At 39.8% G+C, this 23,486-nt stretch overlaps 1 protein-coding gene across 1 annotated transcript; it reads right to left on the bottom strand.

Annotated features, from left to right (window-relative positions):
• Positions 1–5,655: 5,655 nt before the first annotated feature.
• c1qtnf12 (C1q and TNF related 12) lies at positions 5,656–23,313 on the bottom strand. Its single transcript, XM_034536544.1, has 8 exons — positions 21,202–23,313; positions 12,226–12,330; positions 11,940–12,051; positions 11,573–11,757; positions 10,489–10,597; positions 9,536–9,629; positions 7,760–7,838; positions 5,656–7,669 (listed from the first exon to the last, which is right to left on the bottom strand). The coding sequence occupies exons 1-8, from the start codon at positions 21,379–21,381 to the stop codon at positions 7,571–7,573; spliced, it is 963 nt and encodes a 320-aa protein (XP_034392435.1). The 5' UTR covers positions 21,382–23,313; the 3' UTR covers positions 5,656–7,570.
• Positions 23,314–23,486: the final 173 nt, after the last annotated feature.

The following is a 23,486-nucleotide window of genomic DNA, read 5'->3' as shown; positions in this document are numbered from 1 at the left end:
GCATTTACTGTACTGAAGTATAAATTTGAGGCACTTGTACTTGTATTTCTTTTTCCGTGCCACTTTCCACTTCTACTTCACTCCATTTCAAAGGGAAATGTTGTATTTGACGGCTTTAAAAAACACAAAACATTTGAATAACTTGTGAAGTGAATACTAAATGTAATTAACATTAGATTTTATGTATGAATAAATATGTCATCCGCTCACAGATGAACACTACAATCTGACTGATGGAAGATTGTTGATGAATATAGTAAATTAATCTGTGGATTTGAAATGAATCCACAAGCACATTACAAAATCTGGTGAATCAGTATTAATGACTGATTGTCTGAAATTACATTTCAAGGGAAGACACTGATTTCTGTTATGAAAATGTTAAATGAATTAAACAAAATAAGCTGTATAGTTGTGCAGTTATTGGTCTAAACACAAGTTTTTTCTCAAGTAGCAGTGACGCCAATCATGTACCTCCTGCTTCATCACTCTGGGGCCCCTCAGCCTTATCACTGCAAGACCTTATCTTATCCACTTCATCAACCTCAGAGTCGTCCCTCAGAACTGAACTACTGGCACAGAACATGACCAGGTCTGCTGTTTTTATTCCCAGGAGCCCCCATGTCTGAGTCACCTCACCTGCTCCGCCACGCTCTATCCTCTGTTATCACTCTGGGAAAAGATAATGAGGGATATTTACCCTTATTAGTGTCAATAGTTCTATTTAAGGCCTTATTATCTCATATGGGCAGGCATGTATTACACTTGATGTCTGACATGTATTTTCATAACAACTGAGCTTAGTGCTGCTGTTGCATAAGGAAGCCTGAGAACAAACTGCTATAAATGGGACGTTTGGGGAATTGTAAGTTTAAACAGATGGATATTAGCAGGCTGACAAATAGCTCATGATTCAATGAAGATATTTGGCTCACGGATCGGACCCCTTCTAAGGCTCATAACTAAGTAAGATCTGAACACACATACCTGTACATGATGCACATCCTTAAATGTAGTTTGACTTACTCTTTCTGAGAATATCATTATCGCCCATGCAAATAAATGATATCCGCTTAGAAATCATAGAAGTAAATGTGCACCTTAGCCTTTGAGTCCATCAATATTTTTTACGTTTTCTTCAATACCAGAGCAACCCCTGGTTTTATCCGTAACAAAATGACAAAAAAGACAAGTTGCACAGAGCTGTCTCTTTGTTTCCACCTGTTTCTAGTCATCATGCTGAGCTAAGCTAACTGTCGCCTCGCTGTCGCCTTATATGAAAAACACAGGAATGAGAGTGGTATCAAATCTTCTCATCTGACTGTCGGCAAAAAAAATCTAATGACGCATTTACCAACATGTCAAACTATTCCTTGAAACACACACACTGTTGTATAGAGAAGCAGGAGAAAAGTCAGACAAAGCAGCTTCCAAATAAGCACAATAGGTCTTGGGTCTGCATGTGCAATTGTCCCTAATTATGACAATGATTCAAGGGAGCTCCACATTCCAGTGCCTCTTATGGTTTAGCTGCTATGTGTCTTGGAGCCTGTGGAGCCATTAACACGATACCAATCTTACCAATGGCTCCAGTTTGGGCCTCCCATGGGCTCCTGAATGCAACCTGTCCAGTTCGAGGAGATCCAAACATCCACCCTAACCCTCCCATTCCTCTACACTCACACACTTTTCCCCCAAGGAGGTGGGCATCAGGACAAACAATCAATGCCAATGACAGATCCACGTCAGACAGAGTGTAATTATGTGAACAGCGTTCTGAGAGATACCGTGTCATTAAAACCCACCGTCTCCACTGCAACTACAACAGACTCTTTCCTGCTGCCTGTCCATGCTATGAGGTGTGTGTGTGTGCGTGTTGTCAAGCTGGACCAGTGTTTCTAATGTATCCCTTGTCCTCATATCACTTTTTGTGTAATTGCACCAGAGGTTGCTGAGTGAACCTTTAAAGGTGCAGAGATGTAGACATGACAGAGACATGAGACACAACCTTTTTAGGGGCCATGTGTGATTGAGGGAAGCCTCAATTGCACATGACAGCCGCAATTTGAGAACTAAATTGCTAAAAGTACTTACATAGCTGCGTCTGATTTTGAAACCGCCCAGACACCATTAATGCAAGATTACTCAGAGGAAGAAATGACACATTCAGTTTGTATATGGGATACAGAAAAGTGGCCATGGCACTCAATTTGCACAGGTATATTAGAATAATGTCCTGCAGGAACAGTATAAAGATACAATCTGTGTGCTTCTTCTTCTGGGAAAGTTGCTGAGCCAAACAACAAAGAGGCAGAAACTACACTACACCCCGAAAATAGATGTGGATAAATATCTGTCTCTTTCCATTTAAAGCACAGTGACAAGATGACACAGATGACAGCTAATCGATGAAATACAGTGTTAACCAGTGGTGAGGCACTCAGAATTTTTACTTAAGAAAAAGTGATACCACAAGATATAAATACCCTGTTACAAGTAAAAGCCCTGCATTCAAAATACTATTAACATTAAAATACACTGTGAATCACACACCAACAGTAAGTTAGCTTTAGCTATTATTCTTAGCTGTTAGTTACTCTGTTGTGCCCTTTAAAAGCTCAAATTGATTTAATCTGGCATTCTGACATTGGTTTTTCCATCCAAAAAGTATAGAAATACAATATGTTTGGAAAAAAATAAAAACAATGTAATCGAACCACGGTGACTGCACTTCAAGTGAGCTAAGTCAAGCTGGATGAGGTAACCACAGCGTACCTGTGCTAAATCTACTCACTCAAAATGTCCAAATCTTTCAAATGTAATCACTTTGTTCTGCCCTTGTGTTGAAATAACAAACAAAAGTAAAAAAAAAAAATAAATACTGTTGCACCAACTTCTTAATAATGCACCCACAAATAATTTGGTATATTATAGTGGAGAAAAAAGCTTTTGGTGTGAACGCAGCATTAGAGGCAGCAGACACATGCTCTGAACACCCCACTGACATAATCTTACTTTTTAAAATTGTTAACGAGAATTTAGACGGTTATTGATTACACATCTAGCACTTACAGAGTAGTTGCTAATTGCAGGTAGTGTGCAGTTTGTTGACATGAAAAATGTTGTTAAGCTCAGTAGCGCTAAAATCTTTCATGTACTTCTGCTCCATTGTCCATTGTCCATTGTCTAATATGAAAGTATTGATTATGGCTGCTCTAATGAGTTAGCTATAAAAGAAGCTTTATGCTGGAATAGGATTATCCATTACCTGGAAAACCCAAATTACATTACATTACATTACATGTCATTTAGCTGACGCTTTTATCCAAAGCGACTTACAATAAGTGCATTAAACCATGAATCCAAACTCAGAACAACAAGAATCAAGCAAGTACAATTTCTTCAATAAATCCGTACCTCTCAATACCTAGTCATGTCTAGATGGTAATCCTCCATTTGCGAAACTCTGGCGAGATGGTTGAGGTTATAGGCATTGACCTCAAATGGTTACGGTTCTGATTGGCCATCTGGCGGCTAGTCTGGCGAAGGTTTTCGAGAGTTTTCATGTTTTTACGAGTACATTATTTATCTAACATAAGTAAGGTCATTAATTGCAGCTGATAAAGGCTTTATAGAATATGCTGGATTAGAAAGTTGTATCCATATACACAAATACATTTAATCTTAGTGTGAAAAAACTGCAACTAATAAGCTCCACTGCATTGCATTTATCTTTCATCTTTTTCTCCACTTGGGATGGTATCACAGCAACAGGTTTGTTTAGGGCCGCCTCTGTATCAGCAGGACTCGGACTGCTTGGCTTTGTTTGGAGTAACTTAGGCTACTGTGAAAAAATCCAAGGCATGCTAAAACATAATACACAGGAGCCTGGCATCCCTACGTGAGAGTATCACTGTCTGTTCCTCTCTGCAGGTAGCCATGTTTGGAAGTGCTGACAAATAGAGAAGAAAGACAGAATGCACAGGGTGCAGGCCGGTGGCTGGCTTCTTGCCAAAATGTCACATCCTCCTCATAATCAGGCTCCAACTATGGTCACCTCTTATAAACACGCTTGACTTGAGTGTTGCGAGCAAACTGCTGCACTTTTAATAATAAAGAGAAGGGATTTGGCTTGAATTTTGAGTTTGTAAACAAAGCATAATGTATTGTGTCACATGTATCTCTAGTGTCCCTTCGCCTTAGGGATTTGCTTAAAGCAGTCACTCAATGAGTCAGTCACTAAGGTAGAGGAATCTCATAATTAAGGCCTCATTAAAGCTACACAACTATGTTGGTTTACTGGGCAGACAGAAACCTCACAGATTCACAATGGGGCTATTCATAATACATCACTTTTCTGAAGGAAAAGAGAAAAGGCAGTTGCTCTTAGCATTTCGGCAGATGTAATTGCAATCACTCAGCTTGTCTGATGCTGATAATGGGGCAATGGGAAATTCCTGTCAGAGTCGTGGCGCAGGGTGGTTTCGCAACCACTTTGGCAGGCTCTGTGTTCCACTGCAGGGCAGCGAATGCGTTACGGCATGCTCACATAGCTGTCATTAAACACATTTTGGAAAGAAAAAAAAACATAAGACAATCAAAACTTGCAAGTGTGTGCCATTCTCCGGCTTCTTGAGCACTGGAAAGGCAAAGATTATGTAAACGTATATTGTCTGTCATCCCTGCACTGTTAAACATGTTGAAAGAGTCCAGTTAAATAAAAAAGGGAAAGCGAATATGTTTTTAGCAATCATATTTACCTAATAGGCTATACACTATAACTTCTGGCTGAGCTATTTTCAACATCTTTATTTTCATTTGTCATTTTCAAAACATTTGTCTTTGCTGTTGGAAAAAAAATAAAAAATTAACTGGTACCTAAAGATGTTTGGCAGTTCACTTAAAAGTAAAAAAAGGATTGTTTGTTTTTCAAATTCTGGCTTTTCAGCAAGCAGCCCATTTCTTTCTGAAATGTGTGCTGCAGTAGGTGGCTGAAATAGTACGTGGGTGCAACGTTCTTGTGGTTGGTTCTTGGGTACAGTATGTGACACTTGGCATCTCAGCAATGCTTCCATGAGAAGCCTCTATTATAAGGCGTTCATGCAATGATGCTAACAGGCTCATATTACTGGCTGGACAAGCATTTGTGCAATAAAGGCCTTCTTATTAGTGCTTTGTGAGACCACCCAAGAAACAATATAGTGATACTACAGATTTTCTAATAATCTCCAAAGCAATACAGTCTAATTCACTGGACTGCAGTATGTTGTGATGTACAACAGCGATTCAGTTTTAATTAAACTAGAAATTTCCAGCAGCTGTATGAAAGGTAATAGCAATTGGATTTAGTTCCCTGGATACATGATCCTAAAAGACACACAGAGGGTCCCATTTCAAGATACTGTAGTAATATTTCACAGGTAGTCCTGAATTCATTTGGCAGTCTGCCAGTTTTTGCAAAGGTATTTGAGGTATTCAAATGATGCCAAAGCAATGTTTTGTGTAACTCCTAAGGATACTTTCATAAAATGAATCTGATATACTGAAAAAAGAAGAACAAATTCTGATAGCAATTCAATAGAATTTAGATATTACTTCCCTCCACTGAGCAAATTGTAATAATTTGACCATCATTAATATGTGCAGACAAAAATGGCAACTTTAAAAAAAGTTTAATTACAAATTACAGCATAGTATGGGTAATAGAAAAATAGCAAAAGATATAATTGTATCCTTGCAATAATCTGTGGTTTCACAAGAGTCCACAAGAGTGTCATCAACAAGTGATTCATACATTTCCTCAAACATAAATACCATATACAATTTCAATGCTTTCCAATGTTACTGGTGTAGTAGTTATTATAAATTACAAACATCTATCAAGAAAATAATAAAATACAGTAAATAATAAAATTCGACTGTAAAAATAATCTTACGGTTAAAAAAAACGTATCCTTGGTTAAAAGGTGGATCTCAATTTGTCTGACACATTTTAATAAGACTAAAGGTGGATTCACATTATCGTGGAAAAACAGCTTTGGCACGCGCCTCCTCCATTATTGTGGTGTGTTGTGAAAGCTCTGTGAGGATGTCTGCGGTTTGCAAAAAGCCAATCACTGTGGACCGCTACTCGAACTGAAAGACCAAATTCCCTTGGCAGCTATTGGGTTTTCCCCAAAATAATGTACAGACTTTTAGCCCCCCCGCCCCCCCACCCCTCCCCCCCAGCATTGAAGGCTAAGAACCTGGTACAGCACCACTGGGAGTCACGGAGTGGTCATTTTTGTACCGACCAACGCGAACGCGAGACCCTTGTTCTTCTGTTGTAATGTGAATTCGCCTTAATAGTCTACAGCCATGCTAGCGGCTCTATAAGACGGTACTTTGGGACAATGGTTCTTAAATGCTTACATTAATTCATTGTCATTGTTTTAAATTGTTGTACATACTTGTTAAATGTTAATGTTGCTACTCTGTCTTTAATGTCTTTTTATATTTATCATGTTATGTACGACAAGAGCGTACGTGTAACCGGAGTCAAATTCCATGTATGTGCCAATAAAGCTGATTCTGATGTTAAGCAGGTAACATGTTTAAGAACTTGTTTGAAATGTTTACCATCTTAGTTTAATGTATAGCTAACATCAGCTGCATATCTTCCTGAGGGGGACATGAATGCGTGTAGCGATTCTGAAGCCAATCCATCCAATAGTTGTAATATTTCAGTCAAAATCACAAATGTCAACCTCATGGTGAGGCTACATGAAAGTGGATTACCAAAGTCATCAGAATTTATTCTCATGGGACCATAAAGGTCCGTGCAAAATTGCTTGGCAATTCATCAAGAAGTTGTTGAGAGACTTTGCTCTGAACCAAAATGGTGGACCCAACGTCGGACACTGCTACGCCGCTAGCATGGCTAAAAAAATGCAGTAATAGTTGTGTTACAAAACATGTCATTATATAAGTGGGACAATATATTGTGGCCTGTATTCTGTCTATTGAGCATGTTTCCATTGTCCAGTGTACTCACAGTCTATGTACCATATACCATATATAAATGTGAGATTCAATCCATGATAAAAAATACAACTATAGTTAATGAGTGTATACATAATAGATCATGTAGACTGAAAACATCAACAAGTCAGTATACATCAAACACACAAATGTGTCACCTAGCATCTTCCAATGTCTATCCAGAGAACATTAAAAACATTGATATTTGGTTTACCGCAAAAGGTCTTCAACAAACTCCAACAAACACACTGTAACAGACATATTCACTGCTTTTTTTCCATGGTATTCTTTTTTTGGTGAAGCAACAGGCATCCAAGTTCTTACGGGAAGTGTCAGTGATGCACTGTGAAAAACAAACTCAGTCCTTGAGTTCTTCACACTGTCCCTTCACCATCTGACAAGCGGTCAAGTCCATGTCAGCCTCATTTCCTTCCTTTAAACCTCCCCTGTGGTTTGGTGTTGTGGGATTGTGCTCAAAAGCAGTCCATTGGATAAAAAAAGAAAACTGCAGCAGTGGATGGCTTGGACGATACCCTGCTCATGAGTGAGGCTATACACCAAGCAGCATACCCATATAATCGGAACCGTTCTGTATTGTGATGGAAGCGCCTGCTGCGTTATCCACAAATATGGAGGTGTACTGCCCGGCCTGCAAAGGAAAATATACAATATTGATGCAGGAAAGATTTGCAAGAAAACAGATATTTAATGTTTGTGCGTTTCTTGGTGTGCTGCTCACCTGTAGCTCCAGCAGCCCCTGCACGCTGACAGAGAATATCTTGCTGTTACTTTCTAATCCAACAATCATCTCCAGTGAGCTGCAATCATATTTGAAAAGGACATTTCTGAATAAATACTGTGTTTTCAACAATTTGTGTAGAATCTGACAACCTCAAATCCTTGTTTAAGTACAACATGTCTTATTTCAAAGGAATTTCGAGATCTAGAAGAATATTGATACCACTGTCTACACAAATATAAAGCTATCATCAGGAGCCAGATAAATTAGATTAGCAGAAAGACAGGAAACAAGGGAAAACAGCGATCCTGGTTCAGTCTAAATATGCGTACCAGCAGCTAACCTCACTAATTAACATGTTATATATCATGGGTTTAATTCATACAAACAAATAATTGTAAAAACAACACTTCATCATATAACCCTGTTACCATGCTAACTGTTTCTTCCTGTTTCAAGTCTTTATGCAAAGCTAAGCTAACCAAGTGCAGTTGGTAGCTTCATATAAAGCTTACAAACATGACAGTGGTATACTTTAAAAAAAAATCTTACTCTTAGCTAGAAAGTGTATAAGCTTATTTCCCTTAATGTCAAGAGTTTTCTTTCACAATTCAGTGCCATCGGAGTCTGTACAGATGGTTGTAACATCGCCACAGGCTTTAACCACACTGAGAGCACTGGCTTCTGTTAAGTGGAAAATGCTACATTTTTTATGGCAAATCAATCATGTTTGTCTTCACTCTAACTGCCATCACAATTAACCTCATTTCACATTCTCTGCATTTTCATGTGTGGGAGGGCGAGACTGGCTGGGACTCATTTGGGTTTGGTAACCCATCATAATAATATTATTTATATGTTCCCCTCATTGTACCAAGCTAGGAGGGAGGCGGTGGAGCTATGCACAGGACGGAGGAGACTTTAGGGAGCAATTCATTTCTGCAGTTTGCACTGATTTTATGTAAATAGAAATTTTGAAATATTGGAAAGAACTTTCCCCAACTGGATTTGTAATGTTTTGCCATGTAAAAACACTATCAGATACTTCATTTTCATTCTCCCATATCCCAAACAAAGGTATTTTACTGCTGCGCTGCTGAATATAGCAGTCTGTCTGAAGAGTCAAAGGTGAGTCTATAAAGATTTGTTAGGCGACAGGAATGAGGGCTCCAAGTGAGAGGACATTTCCTTTAAAAGACCTGCTCTGCTTTCATACAGGAAATGCCAAACCGGTTCCACACAAATTGTAACAGACAACACCTTTAACGGCTCGTAAATTCTGGTCATAGTTAAGCATTAAACACCAGTACAATATTGATGTTACACAGGGAGACTAAACGATTTGTCAAAACAACAACATCAAGAATGCAAAGTGTGGTTGTTGTAGTCCGATTAATTATTTCACAAGATCAATTTTATTAACTTGTATCGGTTATAGGTGGTATGACGGACCAGCATGTGTTATAGCCATAACACTATGAAAATCAGTGGGGTACAATCTATTGAGTTAACTAAGGGTGTTAGGTAGAGTATATTTGATTCAGCATATTTAGCAATGAGGGTGTGTACATGTGCACTAGTAGGCTGGTTATGATCAGGTTTTTGGAGTTTCCCAGTTTTCAGAAACATGGTTAAGGCCTTACCAGATACCAGATGTATCATGTTCAAAGTAAACATAAAATCTGGAATAAGACCAAAACCTAGTGTGCATGTGGGAACTCATGTTGAACTGGTAAAAACAAAAACAAAAAGTATCGACAAATAAAGAATACCTACGTGTATCTGTGGCAGAGTGATTCGATGCAGATCAGCACCCGAATATTGTCCCTGGCCTTTAGCTGACTCTTGCTCCTCTTCACCTCATTGTGGTCTGTAAGGAGCCAAAAATGTTTACAATCATATGAAGATATTGACTCAGGCTTTGCTCACAAAAAATGTGTTCTCCTTAAAATGACCATTCACTAAAATCCTACCCCTGAACATGGATTGTCCAATCCCTGTAAATAGAAACAACAAGTGTGTCTAGCTTTGGATTTCTCCACATCCTGAAGCTATTATGAGGCTGTAATAGAGTTTATAAAGAGTTTAGATGGTGGTGTGTTTTATTAGCCTCTTGAAAAGCAAAAACTCAAACGCAAAAGTGTAAGGAATGGATTAAACTGTGCGTTAACCTTACTGGCCACTTCTGCATTAATTTGGGGCTCAGGCTAATATTAGTGGTCCTGTTCTGCTCTTTATTGGATTTGGGGAAGTTTACATGCCAGCCAACATTACCAGAGTTAGTGTTACATTTGCCAGACACATTGGTTAGTCCTCATATTAAAAGCCTTTTCTTTTTACAGTGAAAACATAAACATGTAAGCCGTTTCCATATTACACTTCTAATACTATGACTTATTGGCTCTATACTGTAATAAAACAAACAAAGCTGTTTTTTTATCTCCATATCTTGTAAATTAATGATTAATTGGTAAATGTATTGACATGCAATTTTAGCCTCAGTCTTTTAGCACAAGTGGACGTTGAAGACCCTTTTTTATGATTTTTCTTTTAAAACGAGTCAGCTGGAAACATAAAAAAAATCATCCGTAGACCGCATATTCAACCAACGTTAGCCTAATTTCCTAATAGCTACATACTCGATTTATACAGCCAAATTATCCGAGACTGTTTTAGAGTCTTAATTTCCATATATTGTAATATTAGATATAAGATAGTGACTGATTTACCAATGTGGACATTAGCAGAGAACTGGTAGATCCCAGTGATGGGAGCTGTGAATCTCCCAGTGGACTGGTCCATTCCTGACCCTCTGAGGAAAGCTCCTTTAGCTGGTGGCTGAAAGCACAGAAACAGTTGATTAATATGCATTGATCCCCTCTTTACACCCCAAGGGTACTTCAGCCCGGACAATCCTAAAGGACTGGTTCCACCAGCATGTTAAACAAAGAAGTAAATGCATGTCAACTGAATCATTTCAATAAGAGATCTTTGTTTATTGTTGTGTTTGACTTTGACTTTGGGGAATTTGTTTCTTTGATTATTACCGAGAGGGAACAGAGAGACATTTTAACAACTAGCTCTGCAAGTTGTCTCGGTGTCACCAAGCTTATAGAACCACAACATGTTGTCAAGACGGGCAGAACAAATTCACTGTTCAACTATCTGATGTGACCAAGCCCCAAAAGACATTTTAATTGTAATCCTGTGCCCCCTCGTGTCCTCCTTCAATATCTTTCTCTTTACTTCTGACTCCTCAAAAACATGTGAAATATCGTTTCCAAAGCTATAGTTACCACACCTATTCAAACATAGTGCTGTGTTAGCATGTTAAATAGTTTGGCAAAGCTTAATCCTCCCTCCTTCAGCCTTGTCAGCCCATCCCAACAGGGCATAGTTCTTCCACTACAGCATGCTGTTTCAAATAGTGTCTATTTTTGTCCTCTCCCCACTTTATTCCAAGTAGGAGACAGAGTGCCTTTTGTATGCCGCCCAAAGAGTGATGTGTAGAATTGAAAAAGTAGATATTTGACCAAAGAGCCAGTCTGAGTTTCAGAGTGGCAGTGCATGCCTTGCCAGTGCCAGTTACCAGTGAGGGGATGAGCCGCTCATAATTCCCCCGCATGCAAACTAGGCAATGATTACCAAACACTAGCTCTTTCAAACATAGTTAAGACAGAGAATCAAACGGGTCAGAAACAAAGCCTTTAACCATGCAGAGGAGGATTAGCCAAAACCTTTCTTTTTCAGCCATGCACATGTAGCGAGGCTGAACCAGTTCATAAACATTCACTTGGTTTCAAACAAACATACTGTCTGAAAGTTCTGGAGCTCCACCAGAGTCTTCTTGTCGACCACCACAGGTCCCTTGAGCTTGCAGTGGAAAGCCTCCTCTATTCGCCGGTAGGAGGTCATCCCCTCCAGGGTGAGGAGAGCTGTAGGTAGCTGGCTGGGGCTGGTTTGTCTCTCCAATGCTGCTGCTCTCCTATCTGTAGCCTCTGACAGAATGAGTCAACATTGATTGTCAAACAATTCTTTCATGATAATGTGACGACAAAACATTATTATGGACATCAAATTGTGCAAATCCAAATGTTTACTGTAACTATAGGTCCTCTCTGCAAAATGAAGGAGCGAGGAGGTGAAATGTTTCTGGGCTGGACAAGCAACATGTTTCTACCTTTAATCATGTCTTTAAAGTCCTGGAGAAGAACTTCCTGGGTCACTTCAGCTCCAGGAGAGCCAGGTGGTCCCTGTGGGCCAGGAGGACCTGGGGGACCAGGTGGGCCCGGCTAGTGGAGGACAGATGAACACAACATTGTCATGCCTCAAACTTGATCTGAAAATCATAATGCAATGTTGTCTTATTTACCCATTACTGAAGTAAAAAAAAAGATACCAGCATTATTCGCAATCAAGTATTTATTTGCAAAAACTGCAAAACACAGTCCAACTATTGGGTTTACCAGGGGTCGTTTGCGTTTGCGACACTTTCCAGGGAAGTTGCCAACTGGTCTTTTGACAAAGTCCATCCATGATCCCAATGGATCCACTCGCTGGTTGTCAGAAACCTGCAGCAGAAACAAGACAAAAAATGTTTATTGTTAAATAATTACAGCTATTACAAATGTGACTTATATATTTTATTTCTAAATGGCTTTGCCCAAATGAGCCATGATGCAAAGGTTGGTACCGTCAAAACTAAATCCAATGAGTCAGTATTTCTTTCTTTAAAACCATCATTGGAAAATCTTGCCCGAAGATACAATTAAAAGCTGGCAGACACCTAAGAAGGTCACACAGGGAAACCTCTCTTTCTGTCTCTCCTGCCCAGACGACTGCTATTCCTCAGAAGAGGCTTCTTATTGCCATCTAAGTTTAGCCACTATTCTTCTCTGAAAGCTTCACCTTATGCTTATTATTTTTTTCTAGTTAATTCACTCAGGTGCCACGTCAGTTCTTATTTGCCCAATGAGGTTGGACAAATGTAAACAAACCTTGATTTTTTTTCAGCACATGAAAATTTCCATGAGCCCTCTGGTGAAAAATGAGGCTGCCCTGTATACGTGTGATGTAGATTTTGTGGATTGCAGACCTCAATTACTGTAGTTTATATCAACATGTCAAAATGGCCAACACTTTATCCATCACCAAAAGACATACTAGTATTTTCTTTTATTAATACTTGTTTGACTCATGTAATGATGGAAAATTGAATAGACGAGATAACGAATGTATATACAGTATATGAACCGCGGCAAGTAATGATTTAAGATTGTTAGTCTGTTACTTTACGCGCGATCTTATCTATAACAACTCATTTATAACAAATTACTGTATAGGAGACTGGGATCTGTTACATAGATAAGAAACACAGTCCAAGAAGACCTCTGGAAGCAGCATTTCTATGCACAGAGCTACAACTATGGTGTGTTTTCTTTTCAGTAAAATGTGAAGCTGAAAGAATTCCAGCTTGAATTTTACCCTAACCCTTTCCCAAATGTCAAGTGTCTTGAGTTGAGATAGAAGAGGAGATAAAGAAGCGCCATGGAGGTGAGTTGCCTGAAATGGAATTTGTTTAGGGTTGGCAGCGGGACACGGATCACTTATCTACAAAACCAACATGACCCTTTCTTCACTGTTAAAGACTTGCCTCTAGTTCCACCGAAACAAAGTTACTCCTTGTTTGTCTTTTTATTATACTGTAATATATGTATTTGTCTATATTTTGGATTTTCGGCAGCCTCTCCCTTTCTCTCTGACAGCAGTCAAAATAAACAACTTAATAGGCAGTGCACTGGCTTCATGTTGGGTCGTTCTCTGTTTTTGTTGTGATTTTGAGGTTTGGAAACAGATAAAAGCAAGACTGATTTAATCAAGACAAGAACACTTTTACACTACTCAAAACTGTTTCCATAAAACTGGGCGCCTGTCGGATAAACTGCTTCCCTCTGACATGTTAATTTTTCATATTCATTAACATACCACTTCTGAAAGCTTTATAGGAATAGTTTGATATTTTGAGAAAGACATAAATATGCAATAATGTTTTTTTTGGCAACTTGGACGTATGGGAAACCTGTTATCAAACAGTTGCTTATTTACACATCTAGCAGTTACAGAGCACTATTATAATTCATTAGAGTCGTGTTTGTTTCCACCCGATAAATATAAGTCCAACATTCACTCTCTTGAAGCAGTTTTTGGTCTCCACCAACTACTGATGGAAATATCTCGCTCATTCGCTACTGCTTTAGAAGATCAATACCACCCTCATATTTGTCTGTTCAATATGAAGCAATAGCTAGCAGCTAGTTAGCTTACAAGAAACAGGGAGACACAGCTATCCTGGCTCTATCAAAAGATACGAAAACGATGTGTAAAAAGGTCAAGTTGTGGTTTAGGTGTAATGTTTGGGACTCTTTGTTAGCTAGGCGCAGTGACTTCCTGGAGTTCACGACAATGTCAAAGCCATAAATATGACTGGAAAGCTTCGATATATCCGGTTTACCACTAAATAACATGGAGGTGCCTCAAAGTCCGTTGTTCCCTGTGAGCTCTAATATGAAATTGATTACAGAGCTGGTTGTGTGAGCAATAAAAATAAAGTGCATTAACAACCGTGTTCAGATGTCAGATGGCATGAAAGTGAGCAATAACCTCCAGTAAAACCTTGTTTTTACACTTTGTTTTTTTCTGGATTAAACAAACAAGATAGAACATGTTAATTAGTGAGCTTTACATGTGTCTAGTTAGCTGCTTCTCCCTGTTTCCAGTCGTTGTACTGAGCTAAGCTAACCAGCTCCTTCCTGGCTGTTTGTATCTACTGAACAAACATTTCCAAAATGTTGAATTGTTCCTTTAACATACCAGTCCTGTAAGCTTGAACAAATATTAACATGTTGACAACGCGGGGCTGCTGCAGTGGTGATGTGGTTGTACTAGTATATTTCCACTGGAATTGATTGTAAAACTGTGAATCATCACCTCAGACAGCTCAGTATGATATAAAAGACACCCACCCAAATATGAGAGCCAATGGGCACTAATTAAGTCAAAGCTCAACATTATTATTGTGTTTATATCAATGTCATAGATCATTGTCTTGCTTTTCAAGGGATATGAAATGGTGCAAGTTGCTCACACATGTGACTTATAATTACACATCTTAGCTATTCCCTACATAATAATAAAAGACGGGATGTCATTGCCAGGAAATCAGCCATCCTCTGAGCTTGTTATGCTCTTTAACACACGCCATTGTAATTAAACCATTAAAACCATGCCCTCAAGGATTTTCTGTGCTCAGGGAAGAAAGGCTATGACCAAGGTAATTATTACCTTCAATTCTGAGCAATAAAACAACAAAATCACTGTATAAATAATCTTAACATCAGTATAAGGAATGCGCAACTCTTTCCATGAAACAGATTGTGTTTTTATTTTAAGCATGTGCACTGTCAGAGCATAACATACACCCTACATAGTGACAGCTGGGATGTCTCACAAAACTTGCCAAAAGAAAATCAGATTTATTGTATGCAGGTGAGTCTCTGTCTCAACTGAGAACATCAAAGATTGCACACATGCAGACTTGAAAACCATATTGCTTGATGACACAGAACAATCTGTCAAAAGCATTCAATCACTCGCTGCTATTGACTGTGGGGTAAAGTAAACTACGGATTCCCTCGCATAGCTCTGTATCAGCACGTACAACTGGTGAACAAAGTGGGGAGCGAGCAGATCCAGGTATCAGTCTGAGAGCTGATGAAGCACACCAGGGCTCTGGCTTTGATCACCGCTGATGTGCGAGTGCCTCAAAGTGGCCTCGTCTGTCAGCGGTTGTGAGCGCACGCCTTTCCAGCACAGACCAAGGGAATGTGTCAGGTATTCTGTCTAAAGGTGAGAAACTTTAAATCTTCTAGACAGTGTTTATCTTCGTTGATGGGGCTCTAAATCATGACACATTACTAAGGCTTCAAATCTTAAGAATGGGACGCATTGTGTCCAGGGTTTGGAAGACGTTTTCACATCCTAATAAGTACAAGCCAGGAATTCATCATTTTACATGAATTACAGAGACGTAGTATCAGCAAAATGTACTTAAAGTGGCAAAAGACGAGATTTTTGCTTTACCTTATTACAAAGTCAATGTTGATTCCGCTTTAAAATAATGACACCTATGTAATTCTATCTGCCACTCAGTACAAAATGAAAGCTTTAATTACGGCTAATGGGTTGACCATTTACCCGGTAGCTATCGGTAGCTATCCCCAGTTACCAAAGACTATCAATGTTGAAATGGCAGACACATGTAAGAGTGGGATCTATGTCCCCGCTATTACTTTAACTTCTGTGTATACCATTAGGTAGCTTAGTCCAGTGGCTCCCAACCTGGGGGTCCCGTCACGGTACGATAAATCTGAGAGGTCATGAGATGATTAACGGGGTAGAGGAAAAGAGAAAAAAAACTGGAATACAAATGTGCATGCATTTTTTTTTTTACTATACTTTTACCTCAAAGACTCTAGAACCTCAACTACAATTTTTTTTTTTTTTTTTTTACAAAGGAACATGAGACAAGAGGGTTGTTAAGTGTATTTTACAAGCTTATTACATGTTTTTTTAATTTAAAATAAAAAGTGGCTAACTGTCAAATTAACATAGTTAAGTAAAAAGTACTTGAAGTATAAAGTAGCAGAAAATAGAGAAAAACAAATACCTCAAATGTGTACTTAACCAGTTAAGTAAAAAGTACTTGAAGTATAAAGTAGCAGAAAATAGAGAAAAACAAATACCTCAAATGTGTACTTATTCTCCCCTGCTTTATTGTCTACCAATGGCCCACACTAAAAGTGAGTAGTTTGTTTCATTATCACACAGCACAGTGAGTTTGGAGTTTCTTGGATCAATTAGTGAATCAGTTTGACTCATTGTTGATCATTCACAGAGGCCCTGTGAGATTTGATCCCCTTGACAAGAGAAATTTAGGTTTTCTTATTATGTGCACAGCTCTAAGTGTGTTTGTCATGTAGTTTGGTGGAAATTAGGTTGAATTTATTTGAAGCAATAAAATGGAAAATATTTCCCTGGGGCAGCATGCCACCAAAAACACAAACACAACTGTTAAAACATGTCTCTGGTGCTGAAACTAGATACGGAAACTCTACTCCATTGCAGGCAGCTCCTGAATTTTTCCATTTAAACTTATCTTATTTTCTTTTACGCTGTATCTGTTTTTCTACCTGCTAGCACACTCCAGACGACATGAAACTTTTTGCTGCTGATAAAAACTGTTGCACAGGCGGCTTTCAAGTTGGACAGGATGATGGAGAGCCTTCTCTAATCCCTTGTTTTTACATCCCTGTACTGCGCCCTGTGCAGTCATCCATGCATGGGTGGACGGGCCCAACGCTGGGCCGATCCCACCTCGGGAGGCAGGGATCCCCAGGCTGTGTGGGACGAGGGGATCCTGGTTACCTGTGTGCATCCCAGTCGCCATGCATCCACCCCCGTGTTCTCCACCGCTGCACTTCACAGAAACAGATTGCCTTGAGGATTTATCGCGCCTAAGAGCTAAATACAGTTAGGCATGCAATGTTGACTCCCTTCTCTTCTCACTGTGTTATTACTCAATTGGCAAGCACCGTGTGCAAAACACAATTACTCCATCACACTATGAGCATGCTGTTATTAGTTCAACAAATGCTGAAGGAACACTATTTGCAAGTGTAAATCAAATATAGTTACTAAATAATAATATAGTTGAACATGCTTCTCATATTACGGTCTGATTTTTACATCACTGTTGTCCCAACAAAGGTGTGTATACATTTATGATGTGTGAGCAAAAGTGAATAAATTTGTGTTTATACTGACGAGATCACCCAAGACAATCTTTGCTTCCTCTTGATATAAAAAAAACAAAAACAATATAAGCTGAAAGACTTTGAACACTGTGTGACATCTGTTTTGTGTACGAATTATAGCTTTGAAATGGGAGTGCTCATTTTCCCTGTGGTAGGTAAGATGAGCTGATGGAAAGCGCTAGTGATTCAGATCCATCTCAGTTACACAGGTTTGCCCCGTGGCTTGACTGTGTGGGCAGAACATTTCAGGTAAAAAGTCATTAGGATCCTCCTCCTTTTATATGATTCCTTTGTGGCTGTGCTTTATGTTACATAAGTGCACATGGTAAATGGTGCATTTTTCTTTTACTACTTTTATTATGCAACTAATTTGCCCTCTGTAGGGCTACATCTTACAAGTAGTTGGAGAAATATAATAGGTGGAGACACAAGCAGGGTTACGGGGTATTAACTGAAACACTGATGTGCATTTTAACGAGAACATATGATAGATTCAACATTTTGGGAAATACACTTATTTGCTCTCTTGACAATTTGATAGACATGTATCTTAGCATAGCATAACAACTGAAAACAAACAGTTAGCTCGGTGTCAGAAGGTCACAAAATGTGTACCAGAACCTCTTAAATTCAATAATTAAATTGTTCAATCTCGTTTGTTTAATCCTTGCAAAAGAAACTAAGTGTAAAAACAACACAACCCCCCAGATGTTGTTACCTTTTGGAAAGATCTAGGTTAGCAGTTTCCCAGTTCTGCTGTTTATGCTAAGCTAAGCATCTCCTGACTGTAGCTTCCCATTTACTGCACAGATAAGAACGTTGTATAAATTGTTCTCTGCAAGAAACTGAGTAAGTATATTTCCCCAAATGTCAAACTACTTGTGTGATAGTACAGGGAAAAGGTTAAAGCTAAATATTTAACATTTAATCTCTGTTATATTATTTTCTTTATCCAACTGCCTATTATATCACATTCTATGCATTTGCATGGTAATCTGAAATAACATCCTCCTTTGTTAACAAAGTTAAATGTATATCTTATGTAGATTAATATTTCTGAAATCATGGTTTCAGTAACACGACCAGCACATGATAATAATCAGGCAAGATTAGAAGGATTTCTATAAATCTGGCATCAATCTGAAGATAAATGAAACAAAATCCAAATAAAAGTCTCTCTGTCTGTGTGGTAAAAACTAGAACCACTCTCTTAGATGACTTCATGAGATCATTTTAATGTTGAATTAACTTTTTAGTCCAACATGTTAAAAGAGAGTTCACTGTCATACAACATAGGCTGAATAGGAAGTGCATGAGAGGTGTGAGCGCTCACAGTAGTGCCGTACTGTGGGATTTGGTCTTGTCTCGTATGTGTAGGTTGATCCAAAAGGACCCACACACTGCTGCATTAATCATCACTGGGGATGAGAGAGAGGAAACAAAAACCCTCGCCTCGGGCTAAACCCAGCCATTACTCAACACGCCAGGCGTTATGTTTGACTTGACTCCCTCAATTACAGCCATCACAGATCCCTCACTGTTCTCAACAATGACAGATTCCTCTCATCTTTGGAGAGAAGAGCAACGGGGCTTACATACATGCACCTTTGACATATTGCTCTAAAACTGTACAGCGTGATGGTTCACAGAGATCACAGTTGTTTGAAATGTACTTCACTTATCATCTCATTAAAAAAATTCCAGTCACAGCACAACTCCACACCTCACTATTGTGATCACTTTCAAATGGAAAATCTCCTGAGGAATGCAGTGTATGACTGCACGCTGCCAGCAGCCCACACACGGGAATGGTCAGATAGAAAGCAAATGCCATCATAACAACTGTTTGCACTGTTTCCACAGGGCACAAGGGAAAACATGTAAATGTGGAGTGTAAATGTTTGGCTTTTTAGAGAACACAAATTCCTTTCCAAGACAGCCCCAATGGATGAGTTGTTTTCTCTGGGACCTAACAGATGTGTAATAGGATAAACTTACAAACTACCCAGGGAAAGAAAGTCTACCGCTTTTCATGGTGTGTGGCACCCTTTTTCTTGAACAGAAACCTGGTTAGGGTGGTGACAACAAATGTGACCTTGAATATAACCACTTCCACAGATGTCAAGCTTGAAGCTCAGGTTCTCATCAGAGGTGACAATGTTTGGCAAAGACACTATCTGGCATAACACTGCGTCTTAAGAGTGATTATGTCATTACCCTCTGATTGTGGGAGATGAGATGAAAAGAATGTTAGAGAGGGAGGCACAAGGGGCTAATCCTCACCGAGGTGTTCTCTTTCAGGACCCTTTCGATGGGGCTTTGTGAAGGGCTTACACGGCATGCTGCCCCAGATTTTGGGGCCGCACCGCCCCTATCGGATGTCCCAGACACAGCGGAGTCAGACTAGGCCTGTGAATGACAGAATCAATGGGCTGGGAACAACATCGCCAAAGGTCTTTAAATATCTGCCCACCTAACTTTCCCAGGAGTTACATCATGGCAGTGGGCCTATTAGGGACCTCAGGGGAAATAGTGTTTGTGAAGACACCCTTCTCCCCGTGGGACGAGACAGAGGAGGGAAACCGCAGTGGGGTGCAATCTTCAGCAGGCTTGAGGGTTGACACAAGGTCATCCTTCATAGCCTCTGCTTTTACAGGGAAAACCAAGTCAAATAAACACTACCAGGCCACAACCACCTACAATGTGTTCTTAAAGATACAAAGGAGACCTCACTGGGGTGGGGGGGCGGCGAAGGTTATGGTTAGGATTCCAGAGACTGGCGGCTGGTAGGAGTTGAAGGCTGGTATATGTGAGGGCAGTGAGAGTTATACGAACATGCCAACATAATGGGTGGGCTGAAAGCAAAACAAATAGCCTGTTGGAAACTCTCACAAATATGCAACACCAGCAATAAACCAATAAATAACAGTCACAGGCCAACGGTTGCTCCTGAAAATTGAATTGTACCACTGTTTCTGATGTAAACAACATTGGTCTTCAGTTACAGACTATTTTTTTCTTGTGTAAGATTTTCTTTGGCTCACAGCAATTCCAAATCATCTTCAGTTTCTTTGTTTATAAGTTAATTTCCTGCTGCAGAAGCAGCATTTATAACTATCTTATCTCACCTGATTGCATCTTATCTTTTCTCCTTCTGCCTGATACATGAAACTTTCCTCCTTCCCGATTTGTTCACTAAGGCTGGAATATTGGTGGCAGACACCCGCAGCGTGCACTAATTGATGCATTGATCAGCCTTTGGATGTCCACATTCCTGGCATACCTCCGGAAGTCATCCATTTAGTGTTTCACACATTTTGGTCCGTCTGACTGTCTGAAGCTTGACCTATAGGGCACACCTGTCTTGCCATAGCTTTTACCTTTGCCACAATTTATTTGCCTTGCATATTGCCTGCACTGACAAGAAATCTGCACATATCTGCAGATTGACTTCAAACTTTAATCTGCACTACTGTTTTTCTTGATGCATTATCAAGTTAAAGTTAAAAATTAAAATATATATTTTTTAATGTTTACATTACATTTTTTACATTTAAATTGAATCTTTACCTTGACGCTTCCACCGACCTCTTCACTATTGGAAAAAGTAGCATTGTAGGTCTCTGTGTGTTGTGGGGTGGCCTCCTTTGGCTTCTTTCTCTCCTTCTTGGCATCCACACCATCCAGGAGGACACACTGAGTCCAAAACACTGCAGCCACCACGGCCAGAGGCCCAGCCCCACACCGCATCTTCACACTCGTTTTCAAATCAGCACCAGAATCCCTGTAGAAACAGCCTGGATCTTCTGTGGAGGACTCAGTCGTGAAGGATTAGACAGAAACTGAGGATGCCCACAAGGCTCACACAAACACACAACGCTCAACACAAAGTCCCAACGGGGGGAAGGAGACTGGAGGAATGCAGCTTCAGGGACTCCCTGTCCAAGAGACTGTCAGTCTGACTGCTGCCGCCGTTGCTCCTCTCTTGATGAGCTCTCAGCCAGCGCAACGTTGCAGGGGCACTGTTAACTCTAACCAGAGAGCTAGGAGGCTTACTCAACTATGAAATGTGTCAAGCAGAATGGTCCAAGGGAATGACAGATCGGCGCAGATCTGACAGCAAATAAACCCATTAGTGAGATTTTTCACGCTTTCTGCTCTGTTGGTGGGTGAGGTGTAGAGGGGTGGGGGTGGGGGGTTCAGGGGGGGAAAAGAAGAGGCAGTGAGGAGGGGCGTCCAAAGCTGAGGGTGGGCTGTGGGGGCTAGGGATGGATAGCAATATTCTCTTTCCCACCCCCCGCTCTCTCCTGCTGTTTCTCACACTGTGCAGTGGATCCAGTCTCTGGCAGAGTCGTGTGGTTGCTGGAAAAGCCGCAAGATCCACAAAAAATTGTCTTTCATCAGATGATGCGCTTCGGTGTTCAATCTGTCTGTCCGCAAACCGTGCACCCCCGCAAGGGATGCAGAGTGAACTAAGCCCAAGAGTAGATGAAGGAGGTCCAGTTTTTCCTTTTCTCCTTGCTGATATCATAAAACATTAAACTTTACAGGTTGCTCTTCTGCTTCTGTCCGACACAACTCATGTGCCCCCTGCTTACTCTCCCAGCAAGTCATCAAGTCCAAGGCCACGTGCAACGTTCACGTCAGAGAGCAGTGACATTTTGTGTGGTAGGTCCTTTTTTGCCTCTGCACTCCCTGTACCTCTGTTCTCAGTTGCTTCTTTGCTCTGACTGAGCTCACAGGACGGCTCACAGTTAAGTTTTATCATCACCCTTTCTCCCTCCCGCTTCTCCTTCTCCTTCTCCCCCTCTCCCTGTCCCTGTCTCTCTCACACTGTTTTTCTCTGTTTCTCTCCACTGCTACTATTGGCAACCTTACTGGCTTATTCAGCTCTGTTTTATCTCATAGATGAAATGTTCAAGCTGAAGAGGTTCTTTGGCAGACAAGTTATGTGTGTGTGATGTGTATCTAGTTGTGTATCTGCCAAAGTGTGTTTGTCATTTTGGCTCAATATTAGACTACTCCACCACAGCCCTTTGTTTACATCCAAGCAAGAAATAGAAATGTGCTTTTTGTGTGACCTCAAGTCATTATCTTGTGTAATCTGCTGTTTAAAAACCTGCCAAAGTACCCTGGCTGTGCCACGTACAACAGTGCATACATGTTTGTTTTATTCAGTTTTAATGTTCAGATAGAAGTCTCACTTTTCTGAATGCTCCATTAGAAAAAGAAGTAAGTACTTATAGTTCAAGTACTGTCATTTGCAGGTTTCAGTAAATAACAAGACTGACGTGACAAATTATTGGTCTGGATATTCCTACAATCAGCTCATTGTCAAAAAAGGAATCCAGCCCTCTCATAGTAGTATTAGAATAAATAACATGTTAGGTACAAGATCTTTTTTTTTTTTTTTTACTTGCATGCGTTTAGACCGATTTTGCCTCGACTTGATATTAATACATTTTAACACAGCGCCATCCAGAGGCAGCAGCCTGCAGTACAAACAACTAACCAGTACCTTTCCAGTATGGCTTCATACTGGTGCTATCCTTGTTCCTGTATCCGCTGGCAGGTCTGTCTGAAAACGTAGCAGGTAGCAGCCGACAGCATCAAGCTGGAACAAACCCGGAAATATGATATGTCTGCCTTCAAATTAAAATTAATATATTTAATAGAATTCAAAAAAAGTTAGTACATTTTCAAAACCATAGGACTATTGTATGTTTCATGTTTTCATATTTGATACTTTGCTATTTTAGATAATTAAATGTACGTATTTATTTTCAGACAATTCATATTGGCTACCATTATGTATACATTTTTTTTACATCCATTAACGTTACCTGTTATTTGAA

This window comes from Cyclopterus lumpus, chromosome 7 (genome assembly GCF_009769545.1).
Source record: "Cyclopterus lumpus isolate fCycLum1 chromosome 7, fCycLum1.pri, whole genome shotgun sequence".
Lineage (NCBI taxonomy): Eukaryota > Metazoa > Chordata > Actinopteri > Perciformes > Cyclopteridae > Cyclopterus > Cyclopterus lumpus.
The sequence above is the reverse complement of the archived record's forward strand: the minus strand, read 5'-3'. Positions and strand labels throughout refer to the sequence as shown.

Bases quoted from the DNA above. Each gene is read 5' to 3' on its own strand.
- c1qtnf12 (XM_034536544.1), bottom strand. From the start codon at position 21,381: ATGCGGTGTGGGGCTGGGCCTCTGGCCGTGGTGGCTGCAGTGTTTTGG. The intron at 10,598-11,572 runs GTATGTTTGTTT...CTGTGCTTTCAG, and splicing joins AGCTCCAGAACTTTCAGACA to CCACCAGCTAAAGGAGCTTT. The intron at 7,839-9,535 runs GTAGGTATTCTT...ATATGATTGCAG, and splicing joins TCACTCTGCCACAGATACAC to CTCACTGGAGATGATTGTTG.